The sequence below is a fragment of the Lygodium microphyllum genome, chromosome 26 (assembly GCF_053477565.2).
Source record: "Lygodium microphyllum isolate KBCC chromosome 26, Lygodium_microphyllum_v1.1.10, whole genome shotgun sequence".
Lineage (NCBI taxonomy): Eukaryota > Viridiplantae > Streptophyta > Polypodiopsida > Schizaeales > Lygodiaceae > Lygodium > Lygodium microphyllum.
This window is the reverse complement of record NC_141160.1, coordinates 22,475,825-22,502,000: the sequence shown is the minus strand read 5'-3', so window position 1 is coordinate 22,502,000 and position 26,176 is coordinate 22,475,825. Positions and strand designations below refer to the sequence as shown.

The 26,176-nt window shown below is 43.0% G+C and overlaps 1 protein-coding gene across 1 annotated transcript in view; it reads right to left on the bottom strand.

Moving 5' to 3' along the window:
* Positions 1-688: 688 nt before the first annotated feature.
* The window catches only part of LOC148013046 (uncharacterized), a 47,893-nt gene continuing 22,405 nt past the window's right edge, over positions 689-26,176 (bottom strand). The window contains exons 2-10 of the mRNA XM_087667677.1: positions 13,633-13,711; positions 13,463-13,558; positions 13,165-13,333; positions 3,267-3,366; positions 3,088-3,157; positions 2,827-2,881; positions 1,957-2,076; positions 1,763-1,871; positions 689-1,670 (exon numbers count right to left, since the gene is read on the bottom strand). Coding sequence (XP_087523803.1) covers positions 1,570-1,670; positions 1,763-1,871; positions 1,957-2,076; positions 2,827-2,881; positions 3,088-3,157; positions 3,267-3,366; positions 13,165-13,333; positions 13,463-13,558; positions 13,633-13,711 — 899 coding nt within the window. The 3' untranslated portion in view covers positions 689-1,569. The remainder of the gene's footprint in view (positions 1,671-1,762; positions 1,872-1,956; positions 2,077-2,826; positions 2,882-3,087; positions 3,158-3,266; positions 3,367-13,164; positions 13,334-13,462; positions 13,559-13,632; positions 13,712-26,176) is intronic.

Genomic DNA, 26,176 nt, shown 5'->3' with positions numbered 1-26,176 from the left:
ATCTTCAATTTCCAATCAAGGTTATTGCTTCCATAAAGTAGGCCCTTTGGACATGAGGTGCCACAAGTGAACATATGCTTATCTACTGCAAGCAATGTGACTTCTTCAGTCCACATAGTCCGAATTGGATGGATGAAAATCAATCAACTATGGCACAAAAACATGCAATAAGGGTTAGGTAATGACCAAAGTCCTAAAAGCCAAGAGATTATGAAACTTTAAAGTGAAACCCAAAGAGTAAAAGGACAATGTTATGTGTTTCTTTGAAAAGACACCACTTACAAAGGTAAAGGAAAAAATTACACTCACATCTAAGTTATCCAATGAACCATCAATTAAGCCTCTAGAATAAGCAAAGCATAAAGGATTGATTACCACATAATAGAGAGCTTTTTAACTCATGTATGTCCTTCAACTTCACACTAGACATTGACTGTAGCTTTTTACCAAAGAAAGATCTAGAAAAATATAATTGATAGCAACGCATCCTTGATGATCCTAGATCGAGGCACATGACATGGATGCATAACACGATCAATGTGCTTATAAGATGTGCTTGTCTATATACTATCTTATGAATTGATCCGCATCTTCTACTCAAGGTCTCCTCTTGTCTATTTGGAAGTCCAAATATTTGAAGATTTTGGCAAAACAAATAACATATACAACCATGTCTTTCACATATAAAGGTGCTTGCAAATTACAAAGGTGGCCGCAATAATACACAATCCTTGTCTTCTTCACAATGCCAATGGACCTATGCATGACACCCTTGAGCCTCCAAGAGCAATGTTTTAAGGACAAGAACCACTTCCAAATCATACAAACTGCATCCTCACACTAAACATACCCCACAATACATGTGGGTGCGTTTTTTTTAATACAATGGCCATGGACCCCACTCATAGATGTGATACGCTCTTGATCTCCCAACAAGAGCCATGTTGGATGAAGGACAAGGACAGCCTACAACTTGTAGAAACTGCACCTTCCAAGACCAAGAGATACAATGAAGGGACGAGTAGCCAACAAATGCAACTTTGCTGGAAACTAGAGTGACATACACCATCAAAATTACATGGTTATAAGCTTAATTGAAGATCAATCTGCATTGCCAAGGCCATGTAAAACAAGCATGCTTATTAAACACAAAAACAGGAATATCTGAATGAGCTGTAACTTCAAAATTTTGAGAGATTGGAGTACACAATAAGATGTAATTTATAGTGCCAAACTTGTCATGAGGTTGTTGGGGTTGTTGGCAAAATGTGCATGGTCTTCAGGAAGAGGAGTGACACTTCACTCTTTCCAGACAGCATCTGCATCGAGTTTTTGCTGGACACACCAACCACATTATCATATGGGACCATTTTCTGAAGTATTTTGCATATCTCCCAAATTATATCAAGCATAATCAATGAATGATTAGATCAGTAGATAATAAGCAACATATTTGTAATCTAGCTCAATATAGAATATGGAAGTCAAATGACAACACGATCAGGCCCATTGGCTCTTCCAAAGCACCCCAATATATTCAATGCTTTATCCAAGTGAAAATGCTTTGGTTCATTGAACTTTGTTTTCCAGCACCCCAATGCCTTCAATGCTTATGCGAACCACATCACCTGGCAAAAGATGTTTTGGAGGATTGAAGCCAGATCCAACACCTTGTACACAAGACAAACATCATAAGTAACAGAGATCTAGTGGGAAAAAAAAATAGCAAAACAGTACACACAAATGTGCACGCAATCCCTACCAGCAGGCGTTCCAGTGGCTATAATATCTCCAGGCTTCAAAGTAATACAAGCTGAAATAGCCTCAATCAGATCAGGAATAGGGAATATCATCTGTGATGTTCTTCCATCCTGCCATCATTTTCACAGTCAAAATTAAGGCCTTAACACCTACACAGATTAGCTACAAACCAAAAGATCTCTAAGTATCCCTCACCTGCCTCAATTCTCCATTTACCCAGCAACAAATCTGCAGATCTTGCCCATTAATTTGAGAAGCTGGAACTAAATATGGCCCCATAGGACAGAATGTGTCACAACTCTTTCCTATAAACCACTAAAAAACTCACACACACTCAACAGTGTCAAAATCACATCTTTACAGCAACTTCATGAAACGAACAAATGATAGAACTGAAGAGTGCAATCAGCAAGAAGTATCCCTTGCTTGACAGAGCTTGATATGATTAAATACCCAGCAGACATGAATGCTGCTGGATTGAGCACATGAGTGCAGCTGGTCATGATGATGATGCCATGTGCAAGAGGATAACACCATCACATTTAGGTACCAGGGATGAGAAAAGTGGAAAATGTGAACGTGCTGCTGCAATATGCTACTTTCATAAAACAGTTAATGGACTAAGATGCAGAAAATAATTTGCCCACTATCAAGTATTTGCAGGTCTGGCATCCCAACAGCACTCAAATAGATGAAGTATCATCCTCCATCATTTCAGACCTGTAAAATTTGACTTGGATATTTGAAGCTGTATGACTTACAGAAAGGTCATTGAGCCACCATAACTTGCTAGATGTTTGAGCATGAACAGACAGTCTACTCAATCAGATCACTTGGAGATTTCTATGGTTAAAATGATTAGGTAGCAATTTTATTCATTATATTGCCTAAACACCATTAAAGTATAGCCAAAACTAAAAGTACAAATGAGAAATCAATTGTGTGAGAACTGTAAGCATAAACACACAACCACTTTTCTAACTGCTCTCTATTTGAGTTAAGTGAATCAAGCCTAGCTGGCCACAAATACCAGTTTACTGTCCAACCTAAAAAAGTCGTACACACCTGCTGATGTTTTTTCTGTAAATCCCTTGCAGTAACATCGTTCAATATTGTGTACCTTCCAGGGACATGTAATAGCCAAATTTTACACACACAATAAACCAGGGAGTCCACATTGCAACATTACTTGAAGCTTTGAACCACACATTGACAAAACCAATCACACAGCTTCCAGTATTCAGCATGAGCATGACTTCTATTTCAAGCTATGTTACTTTTGCTTTGCATCTAGGTAAAATAAACAAACTAAAAGTACACACTTACCCAAATACATGAGACATGGCAGATTCCTTTGTAATTTTGTACCCTTCTTTTCCAATGATTACTGCTAGCTCTGTCATGCTAACAAAGTAGTTTATCGAACAGTCAATTTATTATAAACTCCTTTGATAACTTCAACACCTAAAAACAAGGGTCAGGTTTAAAAGTTGGGATATCCATGCCTGCTTCATAGTCCACTTGTGATGAAAGCCCATGAGGATACTTGATCAGCTCTCCAGGTCCAATAACTGATTGTGGTGCCTTTGTAAACACTATCGGATGCTACAAGACCACAAGGCAGGCCCTTATGGATGGTCATTTGAGTGTGTTCCTTTTTTTATTGTTGCTAAATAATGAAACTGTCTAGGTGTCACCAAAAAGCATACATTGAATGCTTAGCTGAAACACAAATGGTCAGAAACTGGAAGTTTATCCAACACAGGTGAAAAGCAAAAGCAGCAGGCTTGCGTTTCCCTCACCCACCCAAAAAAAAAAAAGTAATTCTTTGACTTTGGAAAGAAATCCCAAGTGTACCTCCAGACTCTAGAAAGAACATCAAGTCTACCTCCAGTAATTCTTTGTAACTTTAATATGACCGAATGTTTTGGTTTTCTTTCATGGTATCAGAAAGCAGGTTGTCACTATGTTGGAAACTACAACAATATATTTTGCTTCAACCCTACAAACTTTCAGTTGAAAGTACTCTGCTTAACTGCTGCTTAAGCTTAACCTGTTAAATTACACACTACACTTCTGGATGTGGCATTTGGGTTTCAGATTTGTGTGTACGGTCTTTTTAGAGAAGCATGGTGCTTCTGGAGATTTGCCTACAGTATGAATTTCCAAAATTGCTGCAGTCAATCATGTCTGCTACATAGTGACAGTCACATAGGAAACAGCTTCATGCCTATGGGAATGGACTTTTTTCACACAAAAGACATTGCACACATTGCTTCAACAAAATGTTGTATACTGAAACATACACACGACAGAGATAAACCACTGCAACTGGCAAAATGTTTATGTCCCTGTGGTCTGCTAAGCATTTGATTGTCAACTGCCCAGACAACAGTTGTGCAGCAGGTTTACAGGTGTGATTCTGGAGCTGAAGCAATCTTCTGTTGATGTTATGCTCATGCTTCTGGCCTTTTGGTACACAAAGTCTCTGCACCAGTCCTCAAAACGTTTTCATAATGCCATAGAGTGCATACTGGAGGATTTTGTCTTGATTATATAACAATTCTTGTCATGATGAGGACATGTGTTTTTGAAAACCTCACTTAATATGTGGATTAATTCTTAATCACATGATTAAGTAAATGTTGCACATGTGAGGTGCAACTAGGTTTAGAGTAAATTTACGAGCTTGGGACCCGAGGAAATCACAGGATGTCAAAGGCGAAAGTTGCTATAAGTTATGCCGCACAGGTACTTGGTGGTATCTGGTGCCAGTTGTTGGCCTAGGTCATTCATTTGGCCATAAGTATCAATTGGTGACACTGAGAAGTGGCGTTTAATGATAGCTAACACCAATCTGATGGTCAAAGATTGCACAGAGACACTCAAGTTGCCTAGCCAATTAAATTATTGGCCTATCAGATTATTTTTCACTGCACTTAAATAACTACTAGATTAATTTTCAGTATTTGAGAACTCAAAATTAATATTTAATTATGACTAATACTAGAAAAACCATTTGGGAACTAATACTAATATTAATTTGATCAATCACGTGGTGAAGGAGGAAATGCAATGACTGATGTTGGGCATGGTTCTCAACATGGACAGCATGCTGAAAATGTGGGAAATGACCCAAATGTTGGCACTTCAATGCATAAAGAGGCTGATGACCAACAAGGGGCTGAAGAATTTGATGATAGCTTCAAGGATCGAATGTGTACAGCAGCAAATCTTTTTGCTGAATTAGCAAAGGATCCCCAGTTTACTCAATTCTTGAATGCCCTAAAGAAGGACAACAAAGGCAAAGAGAAGAAGACACCTTCTATAGCTTCGGGACAGCCACAAGAATCAAAGGAAATGCTAAGCCTTCTTTAAAAGAGCCCACAATGCCTAATGAGCACAAACAATTGGTATCCGCAGGGCAGCAAGTGCAAATTGCATGGCCACCTTGGTAGTGCCAATCCATGGGAACATGGGCAGCAAGGCAATTATGCACATGCAAGCATGGGACAGCAAGGATACTTTGGTGGTAGTACCATTTTTCATGCTATGGTTGGACAGGCACCGCATATGGAAATGTATGGCACAAATCCCTATGGTATACAGCAGCGAATGCATGGCTCACAACACCCGATGTATCCAGGTAATGCAAGTGGAATGCCTAATCCCATATATGGCAGTATAGGCATAACACTTGGGGCACAAAGGGGGCCATATGGATATGTATCGGCACCCCCAAGGACTGTTGAAGCACAAGGATTTGGTGCTGGTCATGTAGGTGCTTCAAATAGTGCTGGTTTTAATGCAAATACAGCCAATGCACCCTTTTTGCAGCAGCCCATTTGTGATAACTTGAATCCCATAGGTCCACTGAAGAACTATGATGAAGGTGGCAAAAGCGTGAAGTTTGAGCCTTTTAGTGGTGCATAAGATAGGCTGAATGCACTTGTTTTTATTCAATTGTTTGATGCATCCTATTTTGGAGGCAACTTTACAAAGGCATCTAAGATACGCAAGGCAGCCACATTTTTGAAGGGAAATGCATTGCAATGGTGGTCTACACTTCTTATTCAAGGGAAGTCACCTACCACTTGGGTCCAATTCAAGCAAATGTTTGCTTCAAATTGATTGACAAGTACCTTTGCCGTAGACATTATGAGGGCTTGGAATCAATTGAATTCCAAAGACTGCAAGAACTTGGATCAATATAATAAGAAGTTTTGTGATGAATTGCTACCGGTTACTTCTTATCGCACGGGACCCCTCCATGAGCAAGTGGAGAAGTATACTTGTGGTTTGCCAAAGAATATTTGGGATTTTTGCATTAAGACCATTGTTTCCAGTATGTCTCAGCTTATAGAAACTACTACTACAACCGACACATTGCTGCGTGGAAAGGATGCAGGATTCCACGATGATGATGCCAAGCCGCATGTCAAAGAGTCAAAGGCTGAGAAAAAGGATAAATCTGAAAATAAAGCTGAAAATCAAGGCAAATCTGAAAAATAGGGCTGGAAAGAGAAATAGATCGCAGAGAAAGAGTAGGAAAAGTGATGCACTGTCACATAAACCTCAGTTGTGGACTGTCAATATGGTTTATCACACTGAGTTGGATGCCATGAAAGAGCAATATGTTGCTAATTCGGACTTTGCTAATGTTGATGATCAGCTTTGCAATGGCCAAAGCCATGGACACTTTGTGCTAAGAGATGGATTTCTGAGGATGCATGAACGACTGTGTGTCACAAAGCAGTTAAGGCCTAGAGTTATCACTGAAAGCCATGCTCCTCCTTATACAGGACACAAAGGTATTGATGCCACAGTCAAGGCAATGGAGCATTTCTTTTATTGGCCAGCTTTGAGGCATGACATAGAACAATTTGTTAAGACATGCATCGTACGCCAATAGGTAAAGCATGATAGGCAAAAGATGTCGAGTTTGTTACAACCCTTGCCTATTCCAAAAAGGCTTTGGCACAGCATTGCAATGAACTTTGTTTTTTAGCTTCTTAAGACACCTACAGGGAATGATAGGATATGGACTCTCATTTGCAAGTTTAGCAAGCAAGCCCATTTCATTCCGGTGAGGAAGAAAATAAAGGCTGATCATATGGCACGATTGTTTTTGCAACACATCTTTAAGTATCATGGTATGCTAGAGTCGATCATTAGTGATCGAGACCCCCGGATGACTAGTTTATTTTGAAAGGGCTTATTGAGAATATGAGTACCATGTTGAAATTCTCATCATCCTTCCATCCGCAAACAGATGGTCAGTCTAAGGAAGCAAATTCCACAATGTTAGATCTTTTGAGGTGCTATGTTTCAGACCACAAGACACAATGGGAGCAATAATCGCCCTTGGTTGAGTTTGCTTACAACAACATAGTGCATAGTTCGCACACGAGGTGCACATGCGAGCAGCCATTGCTGGCCTAGAGGACAAGAGCTCATAGTTCTCTTTCTGCACCTCAAGAGCTTTCTGGGTGTGAAAGGGAGACACGATGTGCAAGGAGTTTTTCCAAGTGCACCAGCCTCGCACCTTAGGAGAGTAGATACACAGCCTTTGAGATCAATATGGGAGGACTCGTTCTAGCCTAGACGAGGTGATGGAGATTGCCACTGACTACTATAGACGCCTTTTCCAACACAAGACAGCCTCAACTAGAGGACAGTGATGTAGGCAGCAAGTCTGGGATCACATCCCATCCCTCGTCACAAAGGAGATGGGACGCTCTCTCCTAGCCCCCTTCACAAAGAAGCAACTAGAGGAGGCTTTCCATACACAAGACGGGCAAAAATGCCCGGGAGAGGATGGCCTCTCTAAGGCCTTCTTTACTACCTACTGGAAAGTGGTGAAGGACCCTCTACTGATGGCCTTCCAAGGGATTTTCACTTCAAGACATATACCAGGGAGCCTTTCCGCAGGCCTTATCAATCCTCTCCTCAAAGGGGAAGACCGGTTGGAGCTTTTTCAATGGAGACTGATCACCTTATTGTCAGTGGCCTATAAGGCACTTACAAAGATGATTGTAGGCGACTACGCCCCGTGATTCCAGACATCACCCATGACACACAAACAAGCTTTGTCCAGGATAGGCACCTTCTTTGAGGTGACAGAGTAGGCTCAGCATAGTGGGCAGAGACTGGTTGTACTACTCTTGGATTTCAAGAAAGCTTATGACAGGGTGGACTCGGATTTCCTAGAGGGCACCATGGTGAGGTTGGGTTTCCCCCACGCTTGGATTCGCGAGGTCTCCGCACTTTACAGATCGGCCACCAACAAGATTCTCATAGGTGGTAGGCGAGGAGAGGAGTTTCGGTTGGAGAGATCGGTCTGGCAGGGCTGCTCTCTAGCCCCGTACCTGTTCCTACTCTTTGCAGAGGCGATGTCTCACTTCCTCAAGTCACATATGAGCGGATTACACGGCTTCCGACTTCCAATGAGAGAGTAGCTGAGTTGTTAGACTCAAAGTATCCAAATGATACAGCACCCTACATAGAGGACGATGAGTTGATGCTGGAGCGAGTGAGACTAGCTCTTGAGATGTTCTATTCTGCAGCGAGGGCGAAAATCAACTGGCGAAAGTCAGTTGGTTTCCTCACAGGCCCGGACTCTAGCACGGAGTGGGGGGCCCACTTGGGATTTAGATGGGTGAAGAGGGTAGACCGTCTGATACCTAGGGTTCCAGGTGAAACTCAACATCACTCCCGCCCAGCAGTTTCTTCCAATCCTCAATTCTATTCGGAGAAAGCTGACCTACTGGAGCATAGCTCGCCTCTCACTAGCCAATCGAGCCCTGGTGGTTAACCAGACCCTCCTAGCGACAGCCTGGTACATTGCCTCGTGTTGGTGCTTCTCCTCATCCTAGGTAGTGCAACTTTGCCACCTAGTGCGGAATTTTCTTTGGTCCACGTCAGACGGCTCCAACGATTCCAAGGCCAAGGTAGCGTGGGAGACCATCATACGGCATCGGTCAAAGGGAGGACTTGGGATCATAGACCCAGAGTATCAAAGTATGGCCCTCTTAAGGAAGCTAGTTGTCCACGGCCTCACATAGGGAGAGCAGACCTAGAAGGTCCTATTGTTGCAGAAGGGTCTTCAAAATTGTAGATCGAGGCTTGGCGGTGAGTGGAGGCCGTCCCTGAGATGGATCTTCACGTCAGCCCAGATCACCCCCCCAAATCACCTTTCCTACGCAGCTTGCTCTGCGTGTGGCAAGGCCTCCATAAGACCCTAATCCAAAGCTCCCCAGACTGCCAAGAGGAGATAGACCATCAGCTGGTGATCTGGAACCCCCAAGTCAGGGATCAGAAAGGGACACAAATTAGCGAGCGCCCCCACATCCAGTGGGTTGGTTGGGAGGCTAGCCCGGCTCGTACCATCAAGACATGGCGGAAGGTGTACAAGATGGTGGACGAGGATGTGCTACAGCAAGTATCATACTATGAATGGATCGCTTGCATGTATCACTCCAACCATCAGCAATCAAGGAAACTCTATTTTTGGCCCATAGGCTCTTTCTAGTCACTATTGCTTGCTCAACAAGATTTTTTTTCTTGTCAAGAAAAGTGGTGCGTAAGGTATCTGATAATGGAGGTACATACGAAGGGCCATACTCACTAATCTTCTTGCACATCAATTTAAAATACTCTGACCTGGCTGCACGAAATTGAATGTAGTCATGACAAAAAAACATGCCACTGATGTATCTACCTCTTCCTTCTTCTTGGGATCCCAACTAGCATCAAGTGTACTCTGTCTACGCTTACTAGAGAGGAGTGGAGTTGAGAAGAAGGGAGATAGACGCAGCAATATCTCAAGAGTAGCTCGCTCCCCGATACGAGAGCTGATAGAGCCCAGGGAGGTATGGGCCGCTAGGTTTTCACTAACAAGCATCCCCCTACAGGTGGCAAGTAGAGTGGGTGGCGCTCCACCTAGGACCTTCTTCACCGTACAAAAGAGGTGGGGGGGTTTGGCTCTTGACAAAGGGTAGCAGAAAGAGGGAATAGCTGTCCTTTCATGGAAGAGGATCCAGGTGATTGGCCTTTAGGGGAAGACATGGCAACTAGACCCTTTTGTCTTTTGGCAGGAGCTCCGGGAGTGGCGCCTCTGGATCTAGGAGGGCATACCACTTGATGAGTTGGAGGGGGATCCGAGAGAGTGGCTATGGCCGGCCACTACGGTCGCCAAGAAGCCACCGAGGTTCTTGGAGTACACCGCCAAGATTAGCAGACACGTACTGATACAGGAGAATGTGGATTGCGCGTCATCACGTAGCAAGCACTCGGCGGAGCACAGCATCACGGAGCCTTTAGGACCAACCTTCTGGCGTTGCCTATGGGATAGCTGGAGGCCGAGAAGGGTATCGTATTTTTTATGGCTAGTGGCGCATAGAGGCTTGGCAGTGGAAAGCTAGCTTGCCGAGATGTAGAAGGAGGGAGGTTGTAAGCGCTGCATACAGCAGTCTTTGGAAACCCCAAAGCACTGCCTTTGGTCGTGTGAGGCGACGTAACGCGTGTGGAGAGAAGCATGCCACATCCTTTGATATATAGCACCCAACCTTGGATGTATCTCATGGGGAGCTTTTTGCTGGGGTAGGTGGTCAGCCAGGGCCGTCACCTTTTGTATGAGACCAGGATGCAAGACACGATATTCATTATCGCGGCAAGGTCGTGCGTAGTGATCGGTTTAGAGGCTCTATCCATCCGCCAGGCATTGAAGCCCACAGCAGACCGCTTTGAGGTATAGGAGATCATAGGGAGTCTTATCGGTTGGCATATTCGGAAGATGCACTCCCTTTCGGCAAAGAGAGACTTTCAGTACAAGCAACCTTAGCAAAGCTCTGGACCCCCATCATCCACTCTTCCCGCGGCCGATGGGATCAGGTACGGAGCGAGTCCAAGACTCGTTAAGAGCTCCGATGTCATTTCATACGCACTTGGGGCGGCCATGACCTATTTTTCGTGATGCAGACAGACAACCCCAGATAGCGATACACCCCCCCTCCATGGCTTCTTGCCCCCATCCCCCCCCAGATTACCTTGAGAGGCTTGTATATATGATGTACTTGTGACTTTCATCAACTCCAATTAGTCTGTTGAGCATGAGCACTCCGTTGTAATCAGTTTTTTATAGTAATATAATCGGCCACATTTTACTTGCAAAAAAAAAAAGTAGATTAATTCTTAATCACATGATTAAGTAAATGTTGCACATGTGAGGTGCAACTAGGGTTAGAGTAAATTTACAAGCCTGGGACCTGAGAAAAATCACGGGATGTTAAAGGCAAAAGTTGCTATAAGTTATGCCACACAAATACTTGGTGGTATCTGGTGCTAGTTGTTGGCCTAGGTCATTCATTTAGCCATAAATGTCAGTTGGTGACACTAGAGAAGTAACATTTAATAGTACCTAATGCCAATCTGATCGTTAAAGATGGCACAAAGACACTCAAGAATGAAAGTTGCCTAGTCAATTCAATTATTGGCCAGTCAAATTATTTTTCAGCACACTGAATAGTTATTAGATTAATTTTCATTATTTAAAGATTGAAAATTAATATTTAATTATAGCTAATGCTAGAAAAACCATTTGGAAAGACTGTCACTTATCAAAAATGCCCATGCAAGACTGAAAAATGTCTTTAGAGGCTGGAGAGAGGCATTTTTAGTGTATTCAGCCTACAAGAGAGAGGGAGGAGATGCTACTGATCTAATTTGTAGCCATTGGAGAACCTTCTGAGGCAACCACGGGTAGAAGAAGACCAATCAATAGCAGGTGACAGCATCTACAAGCTGTTGAGACAAGGCAACAGCAATAAATGACTGAGTTTCCTCAATTCTTTGCATCTACAAGTTGTTGTGGTAAGGCAGCAGCTGCATTTGACTGATTTTCAATCATTCTTTGTGACAAAACTCTGAATTTTCTCTCTCTATAGCTTTTTCTCTCATCTCCCAACCATTTCACAATCTTGCTCTAAAGATCTCAGCACTTCGACGCTTGGAGGCTGAGAAATTGCAAATTTCTCTGTTGCAAACCCTAATTTACGGCAAAAATTAGGGTTTAGCAGCAACCTTGGAAAGCGTGCCAGAAATTGAAAGCTCCAAGACTTGGATTCAACAAGGCTGAAGGTGAATTTCAGCTAAATTCAAGTGGAGGACTAGCCAGCCATTGAATTTGGGGCATTTCCATCATCTATGCAGTGGGTGAAGGCCAATTAAGTGTCTGAATCAAGGGGCAAAATAGATTAAGACTTGCTGGTCACTCTGGACAGCAAGGGGAGTTTAGATTGCGAAGGGGATCGGGAGAATCCCATTGTAAATCAACTTTTTCTTCAATAAAGCTAAAGAAATACTGAAAGGGGCGCCAATTTTGGGGCCAATCTGGTGTGCATTGTCCAAGATCACTAGGTAAATTTGTATTTTCAGATTTGCATTAATTGTTTTCTGCTGTAATTAAGTTGTAAATAGGGATTTACCACCCATCCACGGAAGGAAGGCTGGTTACAATTCTTGCCGGCTTGATTTTCCTAGCACTTCAAGCTTCACAATAAATATATTTTGAATGCTTGTGTTTTTTATAAATACTTTCTGCAAAATCTTTGTAAGCCATTTTTGAGCTTTGAGCTTGACAATTACCTTTCACATCTTAAAATTAAGTCACCCCACCCACTCCTTGGCATAAAAACAGTTGGCAACTATAAGGAGCACATGCAGTGTTGTTTGCAAGCCTAAGCATTGCCATGCCAGCCTCTTGGTTACCCATCCCCTATTCAACATTACTGCCCATCCTCATGAGAGGTGATGACAGGGTATAGGCTGTGTAGCTTGCGTTTCACCAATGTTGGTGGATAAGTCCCCTCACACACTTCTTGACAGTCAGAACAGTTGGCAACCAGAAGGGGCACATGCAGTGTTGCTCACGAGCATAGGCATTGCCATGCAAGCCTCTTGGTTGAAAGGTGATCACAGGGTATGGAATGTGGCTTGACACAAAGGAAACTTTGCAGCCATGATAGTAGATGCAGAGATAGGACACAACTATCAATTGATACCAGACCCATATGCATGCCCACTTGTTCCCAGTCCATGAGCTGCAACCAAAGAAAGGGCAGATGGGCCATTAAAATGACACACCATATCACAGGAATGGGCCCAGTACTGATCTAAACATTTGCCAAGTGAAAATTCATCTAATTCTACTATCGAGGAGATGCCAGTATGAATGTTTGAAGCATGTAGATTACCAGCATAGTGAGTGTCAACTAATCAACCATCCAGCTTTATGAGTCTCTCCATATGTGCAACATGGGCTAAAATCACAGCAAACAATTTTACCAACCTGCATGTCTATTCTCCAGCAGCAAAAGGATTTGACATCAGTATTGAAGAACAGACCTGTGGAATAGCTGGAGCAGTTATTCCTGGGGCACTTTTCCATGTGTCAACTTCCTTCACATGATCAGCATAATTTTTGCCAATGCACATAATTGCTCCAGTTGGTCTTGGAATTGGAGCTTGTAATTTGACAGATTTCAGAGGCAAACTGTCTCCTTGTAAATTGATTCTGCAACACCCCAAATTAAGAGAGCAGAATTCAGCAAACACTTGCAATCAGATCACCCATGCAGGCCTTTTTACCATCTGAAGATATTCAGCCACTGAACATACATGCAAATGCGATATTCTCAAGTACCTTTCTTCAAGGATGTTCCAATTATTAATCAGCCCTAACATGTCTTTGATATTGAAGTCAAAGTCAGGCGACACATTGAAAGCATTCTGCAACGGCCTGTTCAAGGGTGTGTAAAATCACTTCTCCGTAATCATATCAGAGCATGCTTCACAAAATCAAAAGACATGTACCATATGTTTTCATCAAAGACAATTCCTACAGAAGTCTCCCCCTTTTGCGTCAAAAAACTTGCTAGCTTAAACCCTTCACCTGCAAAACAACAGTAGCAATCTAAGTCACGTAGCCAAAACTTAAACTTTCCAAAAGTTTGAAGCCAGAAAGGTTCCCATAGAATAATAACACAATTCTGAATTAGCCCCCAAAAGCAACATGGTAAGAATGTGCAGATGTTCAGACAATTCTTGCATTTTCAGAAATTCGTACTACAGAGATGCAGCAAAGAAAAAACAAGACCAGAGAAGTAACACCAAAAGTTATGTTGTTGCCAATAAAGATTTCCATGACGATATTGACACGCATATTTAATGTCATCTTCAAATTGGATGCCTAAATGAAAAGCTGGGCATCTTGTGTATGCCAAACTAGAAAATAATAAAGCTGGAAATGCCTGAACATCTAGAAGGCTAATCTAAAAATGCTGGAAAGAAAGATACATGGCCTAGACTTATTTGAAGAAAATAGGCATTACACATTCGACATCTTGGACGGGTGACCAAAACATTGGCCACTAGGTCAATAGATATGAACAGCCCTGAAGGCTAGGGCAGTTAAGGAATATTGGCCTCCTCAAGGGAAGATGTGCATTAAGAGGGCTAGAAGTGACCTGCAGCAGTGCAGAAGGTTGCACTGTGTTCTGAAGATGGTGTGCTGCTTGAGAAAATGCTTAGTTCGCCACTCCTATAATCTGGGAAGAGGATTCTCTTGAGGGCTAGCCAAGGGGACTGGGCTGTGGCTTGAGCTCATGTCAATACTGCTATCAGAGGTAGAGTCTCTGATTGTGTCTATCATGCATAAGGTCACATGAAGCCTTCTTATTCTTGGGACCATCTCCTGTGATGGTCACAAACATCATGACATTGTTGACAAGGAGATTATCCTGCTCGTGAGTTGCAACTGCTTTTATAATGCCCATATAATCCACATCAATAGCAAATTACTAGTTGATTGGGTGTTGTGCAGGGAGTTGAATGGCAGGGACCATAGAGCAAGGTATTGTGGGGCTACGGCATAAGAGTTAGGGCATAGTTGGATGGGGAGGTCATAATAAAACTAGGAGGAGTTGCTAACATTGGAGGATTTCCACAGTTCATGTAAGACCCTGACCCAACTAAAGCCATTGCTCCCCTTGGATCTGCATTCATAGAGCCTTGGAAGTAGCTCGAGATAGAGGTGCTGTAGTTCAGATTACACAGACTGATTCCTTGTTGTAACTTGTAGCTTGTGAAATCCTTTCAAATAGTAGCATTCTAGGCTTGTGTAACCTCTTTTTGACAAAAACTGCAAAGCTTTTTGTAGTGAAATTCGTGGGGTGCCCAAAGTTGTTGTTGGAAGTGCATCATAGCTATGTTGATGTAGCAATCTCCTTCCTCTTCTTTGGTTCCTGAATTTCCTTCCTTAGTTGAAGCTAAAGCGGCGCAACTGGTCTTCTAGATCATCAAAGGTAGGGCCTATGAATGCAAGCACTTTCATTACTCTTGCCAAGGCTTTCTGTAGGGGCTTCGGTTGGACCTCCACCACCTTTGGAGTTACCTCCTAACACACTACCATCCCCCCAAAATTGTTACACTTTCTTGTGTTCCTCCACTTATTTTGGTGTGAACGCTCCTACCTATACACACAAGCACCTTTAACCTTCTTGCCAAAGATAGGTTTTGTGACAAACCTTTTGTATATCAATTGTTACCAAGACATATTTAGCTCAATGATTCCAAATTAATTTGATGCTCATGTGCTTTGAAAGGCGATTTGTATTATTTAAGTGTTTCAAGATATGATTAATGTTTATTTTTCTATTTAAGAGTGGCCAATGGCTAGAATGCCCTATAATTGAAGTTTAGTCCAGCGGTTGAATTGACCACAAAGCTCAAATGACTAAGACTTTTACACTCAAATAGTCACATTGACTAGAAGCCTATACAATGAGTGGTCTCAAAAAGTGAAACCAAATGCTCATGATTGAAGAAACAAACCATGAATCAGTGAACCTATATAATGAAGCTCTCCAAAAGCTAAATTTAGCAAATTCTAAAATTTAGGAGATTATTATTTTTGAAAGTTGCTCAAATGGAAATTTTGTTCACGTCAAAAGCTCTCGAAGCAAGGAACAATTTTATCTTCGACAGCTATTTCAAATTCTTAACCATTGGAGAGATTTTTAGAGTAAAAAGTTTGAAAGCTTCTTTCTCTAGAAAAGAGACATGTAGTATCTAAAAGAGGACATGTGTCTTTTTGAAGAGACAAGCGTCCTTACACGTCATTTTCAACAACACTTGTCATTTATAGCCTCTACTTTCGAGCACCCAAGTCCCACACCAATATATTGGAGGTCTCTCTTTTCATTTAAAAAAAGCTCTCATACTGAAATTTCAGCCACATGCTTTGTACTCTCTTATCTATCTCTCATCCAAGAAGCACTTTCTACTTAGTTTAATCTAATCCAAGCACTAAAGAAGAAAATCAGCTTGCTGCCCAAAGTTTGCAAAAATTAGGGTTTCAAAACCCTAACTTTCAGATTATAGCAAATCGTCCCTTTTGTATATAGTTCACGCATGTCGCATAAGATGCCCGTGGTTTGTTTCAATAAATTCCTATAAAGAGGGAGGGACCGGTTCCCCTCTCAACATGGTGTCAACTCTCTCTCTCTCTCTCTCTCTCTCTCTCTCTCTCTCTCTCTCTCATGGTGATAATTGATTAAGTTGGTTCAATTCAAAGTATTGTCATTCTCACGTTCTTTCCCATACTTCCCCTCCACGAATAGCCCTTAACGGTGCGTTGCTTTAGTACATCATAGTTGTACTTTCATCACTCATCGTGAGTGAGTGAGTGTGTGTGTGTGTGTGTGTAGTTAAGCTCCTACCACTATGTGTGTGTGTGTGTGTGTGTGTGTGTGTGTGTGTGTGTGTAGTTAAGCTCCTACCACAATGTGGTATCAAAGTAAGTTCCATTGCTGGCTGGCCTCATCACCATTGTAGCAATCGTCTAGCTCTTGAGCTACCACACCTCGTTGAGAACCTTTCAATTTCTCTCTCTTACCATGTGTGTAGTTAAGCTCCTACCACAGTGTGGTATCAAAGCAAGTTCCACTGTTGACTGGCCTCATCACCATGGTCGCCACCGTCTAGCTCTCAAGCTACCGCACCTTGTTGAGACCCTGTCGATTTTTCTCTCTTGCCCTATGCCCGACTTTGCTACTATCTATCTCAGCTACCTCCAACACCAAGTGCACCACCCAACTATCATTTGGCCACCTATACAAAGTTCAACATCCTATCACTCAATAGACCTCTTCAAATGCCGCCCAACACCACCATACTTTGCCACTTGGGCATTCACCTAACCATCTATCATGCCAACCAAAAATAGCTCCTTGCATACTTTTGCCACTGCCACTGCCACAGCAACCTAGATACTGCCCTACAGAAGTTAACATGTCATCATAAAATACTTAATTTTCCACTCTCTGCACCATCTATATCACCCATCAGTGACAACTCTACTACCAATCTTTACTACCTTGAGTCCCAACCACTGCCGCTATTAGATGGGCATCGTCTCAAACTCCTAGAGTACCTTGCTATTTACTGTCGATTTTCATAGGCACCACTAGCATGTGCGCCACCTGCAATTAACTCCACAACCATGACCTTAGAGCCAGTCACCTTTGACTTTAACTCATCAACATCAACATCAACATCAATGCTGCCCAACTCTATGCTCCTCATTTTCATTCTTCATGTGTTTCTCTCGCATAAGTGTTTGGGCAGCACGTTGCAGCAAATTAGCCCCTCACTAGGGCACTTTTGTTCGTGTTTGAGTTGTATGTGCACATGTGGTGCAAGGTTGCATCCCGTCCATGTACAAAACCATCCCGTCTATCCCTCAATTTTGATCGGATACATCCGACCCATATCTAGATTGGACAAAAAAAAGACCTTGCCAACTTGAAAAAAAAGTAGACTATTTGAACATCTTCCTCTTCCTCTACCTCTACCTCTCTTACCGTCATCGGAGGGCCCTGCCCCGCCGCTTTAGTCTCTCCGTGTTAGAGCGACCCATGCGGGACATCCTAGGATGAACACTCCAGGAGCAATTTCACACCGCAGTGGAAGTACCTCTAGATTGTATCTAGTCTAGATATCATTTTGTACCTACTCAATTTAGTTTAACATAGCATAAACGTTAGCTTCACTGGGACTTTTGAAATCTCCCAGACATTTTGTATGCAACATTTTGGTCTCATAGGCCAACTTGGCCTGTTGTAGACGTTAATATAACTTTCTTTCTTCTTTTCTCTCTCCTACCACCTCCACTTCCACCTCTTACCATCTCCTTGTTAGAAGCGGGTGCAAAGATAGAAGTATGGAAGACTATTGTAAGAGGCTGCGGAAGATGAGAAAAGAAAGAGAGACTACGAGAAAAGAAAAACAAAAGAACACTACAAAGAAGAACTTTAAAAAATCCTCAGGAAATGAAATCCATATACCAAGACATGAGACAATTAGATACACCCGTTAGTCACTAGCTATGTGGGCACTAGTACGAGCTCCCTCTCTCCAACAAAACCTGCTCTAAAAGTTTACAAGTGAATGAATGACCAAGGAGGGAGCCACTGACTAAATAGCCAAAAAATATGCCAATATCCGAATCAATTCAGCCAGCAAATAAAATAATAATAATGTTGGTTGGGCACAAAATAATGGCAAAAACAATAAAAATAGATACTAGAAACATACATAAATAATCACATGTGCCTAGCCCACTAAATCACACGAACTCACTCATGAGCTAACTAATCTACTAACACTCTCTCTCAGATCATGGGTGATCTGATACAATACAATGATACATAAATAGGACTATGGATACCCAAGCAATAGGTGATCAAGCCACCACCAAGGTGCCTCAAAGAGAACCTAATGTCGGTGTCGATCATACTACCTCTTGAAAATAGAGAAAAATCAAAGAGACTCTCAATGTCTATCAACAATGCTTCACAATAGCATACATGACCATCCTATCAACAATGCCTTTGAGCATATATGACCATGGATTCACCATCTTCGGCTAAACAACTAAGTGTCCCCTCATGTGAGCTCGAACATGGAACCAATCCCACTCTCTATCGAGAAATAGCCCATCATGAACCTAGAAGTCAATCCCAACTCCAAGATTTCAAAATTTACTAGACTTCAATCAATGCAAAAGAGAAGTCTCTATTTGAATTGTTTGCACCTATATACTTGTATAGATGAGGCTCACCTGAACCACCTCACCACCCTCTCATACTCCTCTCTAGCACTGGAGAGTCCTAAAGGATGTCCGGATCACCAACACTAAAAAGAAACAAAGGGAGGGGCATTGAGAACATGTGTGAAACTAACTAGCGCCAATGAGATCTAGGCATGCAAAACATTGGCTACTCCATCAAACTCCAAAGGGAGCTTATAGAGCATAGTCCCCACATGGTGAGCCTCTAGAAATACAAATTGCATCTACCAAAGCCGATCATGTACCTGTATAACACGAGCAAGGAAGACTAAACATTATCTTTAGGTTTATACTTCATATGTTGTTGGAGCTGTCCATAAGGGGTCACCGCACGTATAATCGATGGAGCCTTGTACAACATCTAGAGCTTCTCCCACAAAAGTTGTTCTGCAAGAGGTACCCACCGATAGAACCTCTTTAGAAATGCATTGGAGAAGAACAGAATACGCACAAGCATCATCAAAATCCTATGTAAGCATAGCTTCCTCATAGTTATCAAGGTCCTGATCAGCTCGAAGAGGAGTGAGAGGTTGGGCCACTCAATAGCTCTTGAAAAAGCATACCATAATTGCTTCCACACAAACCATGCTTCCATGATGGTACTCCATCTAAGATAGTCAAGGCCATGAAGTTTTATCATCAATAGAGTAATAGGGAGGTGCCATTTGGAGAAGATAAGAGGAAAGGTAAAGCAAAGAAGAGAATCAAAGAGAGAATACAGCCAGAACACAACACAGATTGCACTTGGCACAAGTTCACAGGCAGTGCAAAGACCATTGATCACAAAAAGACAGCCACAATAGGGAAAATCTGATTTAAAAAACAACCAACAGAGCCTCAAAAAGCACTCACCCAGCTTGGTAGGATGAAAAATACTCAAAATGCAGATGCTGGAATGCAAAATGCGGTCAATAATAGCATTAAATGCAGGCTGTACAGCAATCAAACAATGGGAAATAAAAAACTAGACAGCTGAGGTGAAAAACACAAGTTGCAGAGGCTGAAAACTGGGCGATCAGCAGCCAAAGGTCTCGCCTGGACAGCAGCAATTAGTAGAAGGTAAATCAGTAGTCGGCAAATCTGCAATGGCAAAAACAGCCCTCCATGACCTAACACGGACATCTAATACTATGTCAAAAGTGGGTGCAACAATGGAGGCATGGAAGACTGCTGTAATAGACTGAACAACCCAAGAGAAAAAAAAGACTATAAGAAAAGAGAAACAAAAGAACACTACTTAGAGATTTATTAATCCCTTGGACAGCATTGGCAAGCTACTATTGTACAATTAGCACTCTCGTACACATTTCCTATGTTCCAGGTCAGATAGTTTGATGAGTCTACAAGTCATTTCCAGCATTTTGGAGCCATCAGGCAGGCTAGTCAGGCTGTGTAGGATGCCGTGTGGGAGCCACACTTTATTGCGGAGCATTTCATCTGTCATTTTATTCAGCAAATGCCTTCGTGCAACAGTCATCCAGTTTTTACTGGCCATCCTGATTATTTTATTGGTATTTTTCTTGCCTATTTATTGGCAGCCTGCCCCAGTCATCATTCACTTGGTTTTTTAAGTTGTGAGAAAGATCGGCTCGGGGAGATACATTCAATAGCCCATGTATACATCTGCCTTGTTCATTTCAGCATTCATATACTGCAGATTTCTGTGCTCTATTGTCTATTTTCTGTCTCCCCCTTCTCTCATGTTCATTTTCTCTTAGTCAATCATACACTTCCTCATTCATTGCCCTCTGACTGTTAGAGATTGTCATCTCCTGGACAAGCATTCATCAGATAGGCTGTGTACATATGCATTTCCTATCAAACACGCATTCACGAGCAGTTTTGTGTGGTGGAGCAGGCAGGATATCCACGTGGCAGATTTTTGTGCAATCGCAGTAGGCAGGACACATGGCAGTCTGGTCGTACAGCAAGTGACGTCAACAGGCGCAACATGTTGCGGTCAATGCAAGTGCCACATGGCACAACAGGAGCAGTCGGTCAGTTTGTGTGCAATCGCTGCACTTAATGCAGCCAACCTGCATTATTTTTCGCATTTCTTCTTGGGCTATTTATTCTCCCCAGCCTCCACACACTTTCACATATTTCTGATCACAGGTTTCCAAATTGCTGATCATGGAAGCTACTGCAGATACTTTGAGGTTCACAACCTGTGACATCTTCGAGGTGGAGACATACGCAGACATACACTTTGCACTTGTGTACATATATGCTTCCTTATACAACATTCTTCATTGCAGATTTTCTATGTTCCATTGTCTCTTTCTCTCTCTCTTCTCTCTCTATTCACTCTCAATCTTGGTCATGCGCCACTCTGACATGGTATCAAAGCATTGAAGGACTGGACCTACCTAAAGAGGAGATTTCAACACAACACAAGGCTGTGTTTTCAGCGTTCAAGGGCGAGTAGGAGGTCTGCGCATCAGAACAAGGCTGAGGCAAGCATGGTCATGCGAGAAAGGAGTTGATTTGTTGAAGTTGCTACTAACTTTTGCTGTTTGAGAAGGAAGAAGGCTGCATTTTGGGCCTTCAAATGCAGATTTTACCTTTTCATCGCCTCCGGTAGGTGAAGAAGGAGTGGGACGAGCAGAGAAGAGCCCTAACACGTTGCTTTTTCACAATCAAAGGGGGCTACTTTTTGTGTTTTGTGCAAGCATTCTAGGTGAAGATGTCTTCTAAGGCCGAGACAAAGTTTCAGGCGATCATGGACCGAAAGGTGCCCGTGTTATCAGCTCTTTCATCAAATCAAAAGCTCAATGGCTAGAACTACCGCATCTGGCATGTTATGATGCTTGCCATTCTGGAATCCTATGATTTAGCAAAGCTTGTTATAGAGGCTATTCACCCTCCTCCATCAAGAGACGAGTCCAAACTCTCTACAAGTGATAAATTGGAGTTGGCAAAGGCTCAAGTGCATTGGGACAAACTAAATGCTCCCATCCACTCGTTTTTATTTCTCTCATGCACTACAATAATGATCTCCTTGATAGAGCATTTGACAGTAGCTCAGGAGATATGGCCGATGCTTGATCATATGTATAACCGAATGACCATCATGAAACAAGTTTCTTTGGAAGTGCAGATGAGGACCATGAGTGTCAACAAGTCATCTTCTATGCGGGAGCATATCAACAAGCTGAGGCAGCTTCAAATACTAGTGCCAAACACAAGGAAGGTGATCACTTCAAAAGACGTAGCGATAACTCTTCTTTCACAGTTACCGTCTCATTTCGGTGGTTTTTAATCCGCTTTGATTGCCTTGCGGTGGTCAGAGGCCCTTCGCTGGGAGGAGTTGGTTCCTATGGTCTTGGACCAAGAGGAGCAATTGAAAGAGACCAATGCTTCTAAATTGGAGGCATTAATAAGTTAGTTCTCTCAAAAGAAGGGGAAGGACCAAAAGGAGGAGGAAGAGGAGGACAAATCAAAGAAGGGCAAGTTAAAGGAGTCCACTTGTCACATCTATGGCAAGACCGATCACTAGAAGGACTACCCCAATAAGGAGAAGAATGAGAAATCTTCAAAGGGTTCCGAAGCAGTGGTTGCTCCCTCATCAACCGATTTCCTCCACTTGGAAGGACTGCCCCAACAAGAAGAAGAAGAAAAAGTAAAAGAAGGAGAAATCTTCAAGGATTCTGAAGCGATGTTTGCTCCCTCATTAGCTACTTTCCTCCACTTAGAGGTGGTTGAGGCATCAACCTTGAAGGCCTTTGATGCTACATTGACAGCCCCACATATTCGGGAGTGGATTGTTGACAATGGTGCATCCTGGCACATGACTCCTTCTATAGCAGGTGTTGCTCATTTGCCACCTTCGCATAGGCACACTCTCATTGGTGATAATTTTTTTATCCCTATTCAAGGACGGGGTAACATGCATCTTATTCCAAATGGGCAAAGTGGTGCCCATACATCCAAGTTGCTTTACGTACCGGCCTTGGGATACCATCTACTTCTAGTGCACAAGATTTGTACCCGTAGCCTCTTGATCAGGTTTGATGTGGGTTCCTTTTGGATTCTTGATCATGGATAGTTCTTTGCATGGGTAGATTCTCATCGGTGATAGTTCTTCTATCCCTATTCAGGGACGGGGCAACATGCATCTTATTCCAAATGGACAAGGTGGTGCCCATACATCCAAGGTGCTTTATGTGCCAGCCTTGGGATACCATCTACTTTCGGTGCACAAGATTTATGCCCTCGACCTCTTAGTCAAGTTTGATGAGGATTCCTTTCAAATTCTAAACCGTGGATCGAGACAGGTCCTTGCTTCTGGTTATGAGGAGAATGGAGTCTACAAGTTGAAGTCTTCTTCTACCTTGACTTCTCTTCTTTTTACCTTTCAGACACAGTTCGAGCTATGGCATGCTCAATTTAGAGACCTCAATTATGATTACCTTCAGAAGGCGTCTAGGGAACAGCTTATTCAAGGTTTGCTAGATATTGTGGTGAGCCAACAGCCATGTGTGTCCTGTACCTGTGGGAAGCAAAATCGTGATGCTATTCCCAGCGAGGCTTCAAGGCGGTCTTCAGCACCCTTGGAGCTTGTTTCTACTGATCTTTGTGGACCAATGTGGACGAAGTCCCTTAAAGGGAGCTTGTTTTTCATGCTAATTGTGGATGATTACAACAAGATGATACGGGCTTATTTTTGGAAGCTGAAGTTGAAGGCTTTCTCCAACTTCACGGATTGGTTACTCTTTGAGGAGAACCAATCAAGCCAGAAACTAAAGACCTTACAATCGGACAAGAGCAGAGAATTTGTTTCTAATGAGCTTGCTAGTTTTTGTGCAGATCATGGTGTCCACCAAGAGTTTGCTAACACCAACACCCCTCGGGAGAATGGCATATTGGAGCGGAAGAATCGCAATGTGATCGAGATGGCCCGTACCATGATGGAGCACAAACAAACACCTCAATGTCTATGGGCTGAGGCTGTAGCTACGACAGTCCACATTCTTGATTGATCCCAAACTTCCGTTGTTGTTGGTATGACACCTTATGAGGCGTATTTTGGATCTAAGCCAAATGTTTCTTATTTCAGGGTTTTTTGCGTGTGACACCTATGTTCACATTCCGAGAACACAGCGTGACAAATTTGAAGCGGCTTCCAAAAGACAAGTGTTTGCGGGCTATAGCTCGCAGTCTCACAGTTATCAATTGTATGCTTCCATTAAGCCGGATGTCTACACGAGCCCTGATGTTCGGTTCGTGAAAGTTCTAGCCTCAAAGGGGGGTGAGGAGTACCCCATTCTTGGAGATCCATGAGATAGTTATGACGTTGGCGACTATACCTTTGGAGCCCCTGCCCCTTGAGGATTCTTCTTCGGATGAGAAGCTTATTTCTCCGCCACCGGACTCTCTAATTGAGCCCCAGCAGTCAATGGATATTCTAGAGACTTCAGCAAATGGAGAGCGACGAGGAGAGATTCGGCCATTGGGCACGTGACACACTTTGTGATTCAGGGATTGAGAGGATTCCTGAGGAGTGGCAATCGCACGATGGCCCATGGCATTCTTAAAGGAACCAAACCCATTTCATCGAGCTTGTATACACTTATTACCATTTGATGACTCATGCTATGTAGAATCGGGAGCCCACCTCCGTGAAGGAGGCTTTACAACATGATCATTGGCAAAAAGCGATGGAGCAGGAGCTGGAGCCGACTCAGAGAAATGGCACTTGGTATCTTGTGCCTAAGTCTTCTCATAAAAAGGTAATTGGAGTCAAATGGGTCTTCAAGACCAAGTACCGCAGTGATGGCACATTGGACAAGCACAAGGCCTGCCTTGTTGCTAAAGGTTTTGCACAATGCCCAAGCATTGATTTCCATGATACCTTTGCCCCTACAACTCGGATGGCTACTATTCGTGCAATTCTTGCATTGGCTAGCCATAGGAGATGGCCAGTCTATGAGCTAGATGTGAAGTCTGCCTTCTTGAATGGGGGAGTTCAAGGAGGAGATCAATATTGAGTAGCCTCCAAGCTTTGGTTCTTCTGATGGTAAGTTGTACAGGTTGAGGAAGGCCCTCTATGGCCTTAAGCAAGCTCCCCGTGCTTGGAATGAGAAGATTAACTCGTTCGTCCAAGAGAGATTGGGGTATCGGCATTCCAAGGCCAACCCACAACTTTATGCCCACACCCCAGGTGAAGATCGCAGGATGTTTGTTCTTTATGCGTACGATTGTGATTGTGACAGGTGACCATGCCCAGATGGTCGAGCAGATGAAGGCAACACATCATGAGAAGTTCGAGATGACGGATATGGGACTTCTTCACTTCTTTCTAGGTCATGAGATCTATCAGACTCCAAGGGATATCTGTATCTTCCAACAGCCGTATATGCAAGAGCTCTGAACTACGTATGAGATGGAGGGATGCAAGTCTATTACGACCCCTATGGACCCGAACTAAAAGACCACAACCCATTTTGATTCTCCTTTGGCGGATGCTACCCGTTCTAGACAATTGGTTGGCTCCTTGATCTAGCTTCTCAACGCTCGTGTTAACTTATGCTATAGGTGTCCTGGCCCGGTTCATAAGTAAACCCAGATGGTGTATTGGCAAGCTGCTCAGAGGATTTTGCAGTTCCTTAAGGGGACCCCAATCTCGAGATCTATTATCCAACCAGTACAAGTGATGCAGGCTTGGTACTTGCAAGATGGAGTGATTCAGATTGGGCTGGCGATGTGGATCATCAGAGGTCCACGATAGGTTATTGCTTTACCTTGGGTGCATGTGTTGTTTCATGGAGCAACAAGAAGCAACCCATAGTTGCCCTATCTTCGACTGAGGCGGAGTATCGAGTAGCGTCTTCTACCACATGTGAGACAGTATGGCTTCGCAGGTTATTGGAGAAGCTTGGCTGCCCACAAATAAATCCTACTATTATTCAATGCAACAATGAGAGTTGCATTGCCTTGGCCCGGCATCCTATGTTTCATGCTAGGATGAAGCACATCGAGATTCTATACCATTTCATTCGGGAGAAGCTTCTGGATGAGACTATTGATGTGGTATACTGCAAGACAGAGGACAATCTTGTAGACTTGCTTACGAAGGCACTTCCTCAGGCTTTACTTCGCCAGCATTCCAAATCCCTTAGCCTTATGCCAAGTTCAAGATATGAGAGGGGGTGTTAGAGAATGTCATCCCCTAGACAGGCATTCATCAAATAGGCTATGTACATATGCTATTCATGTCAAACAAGC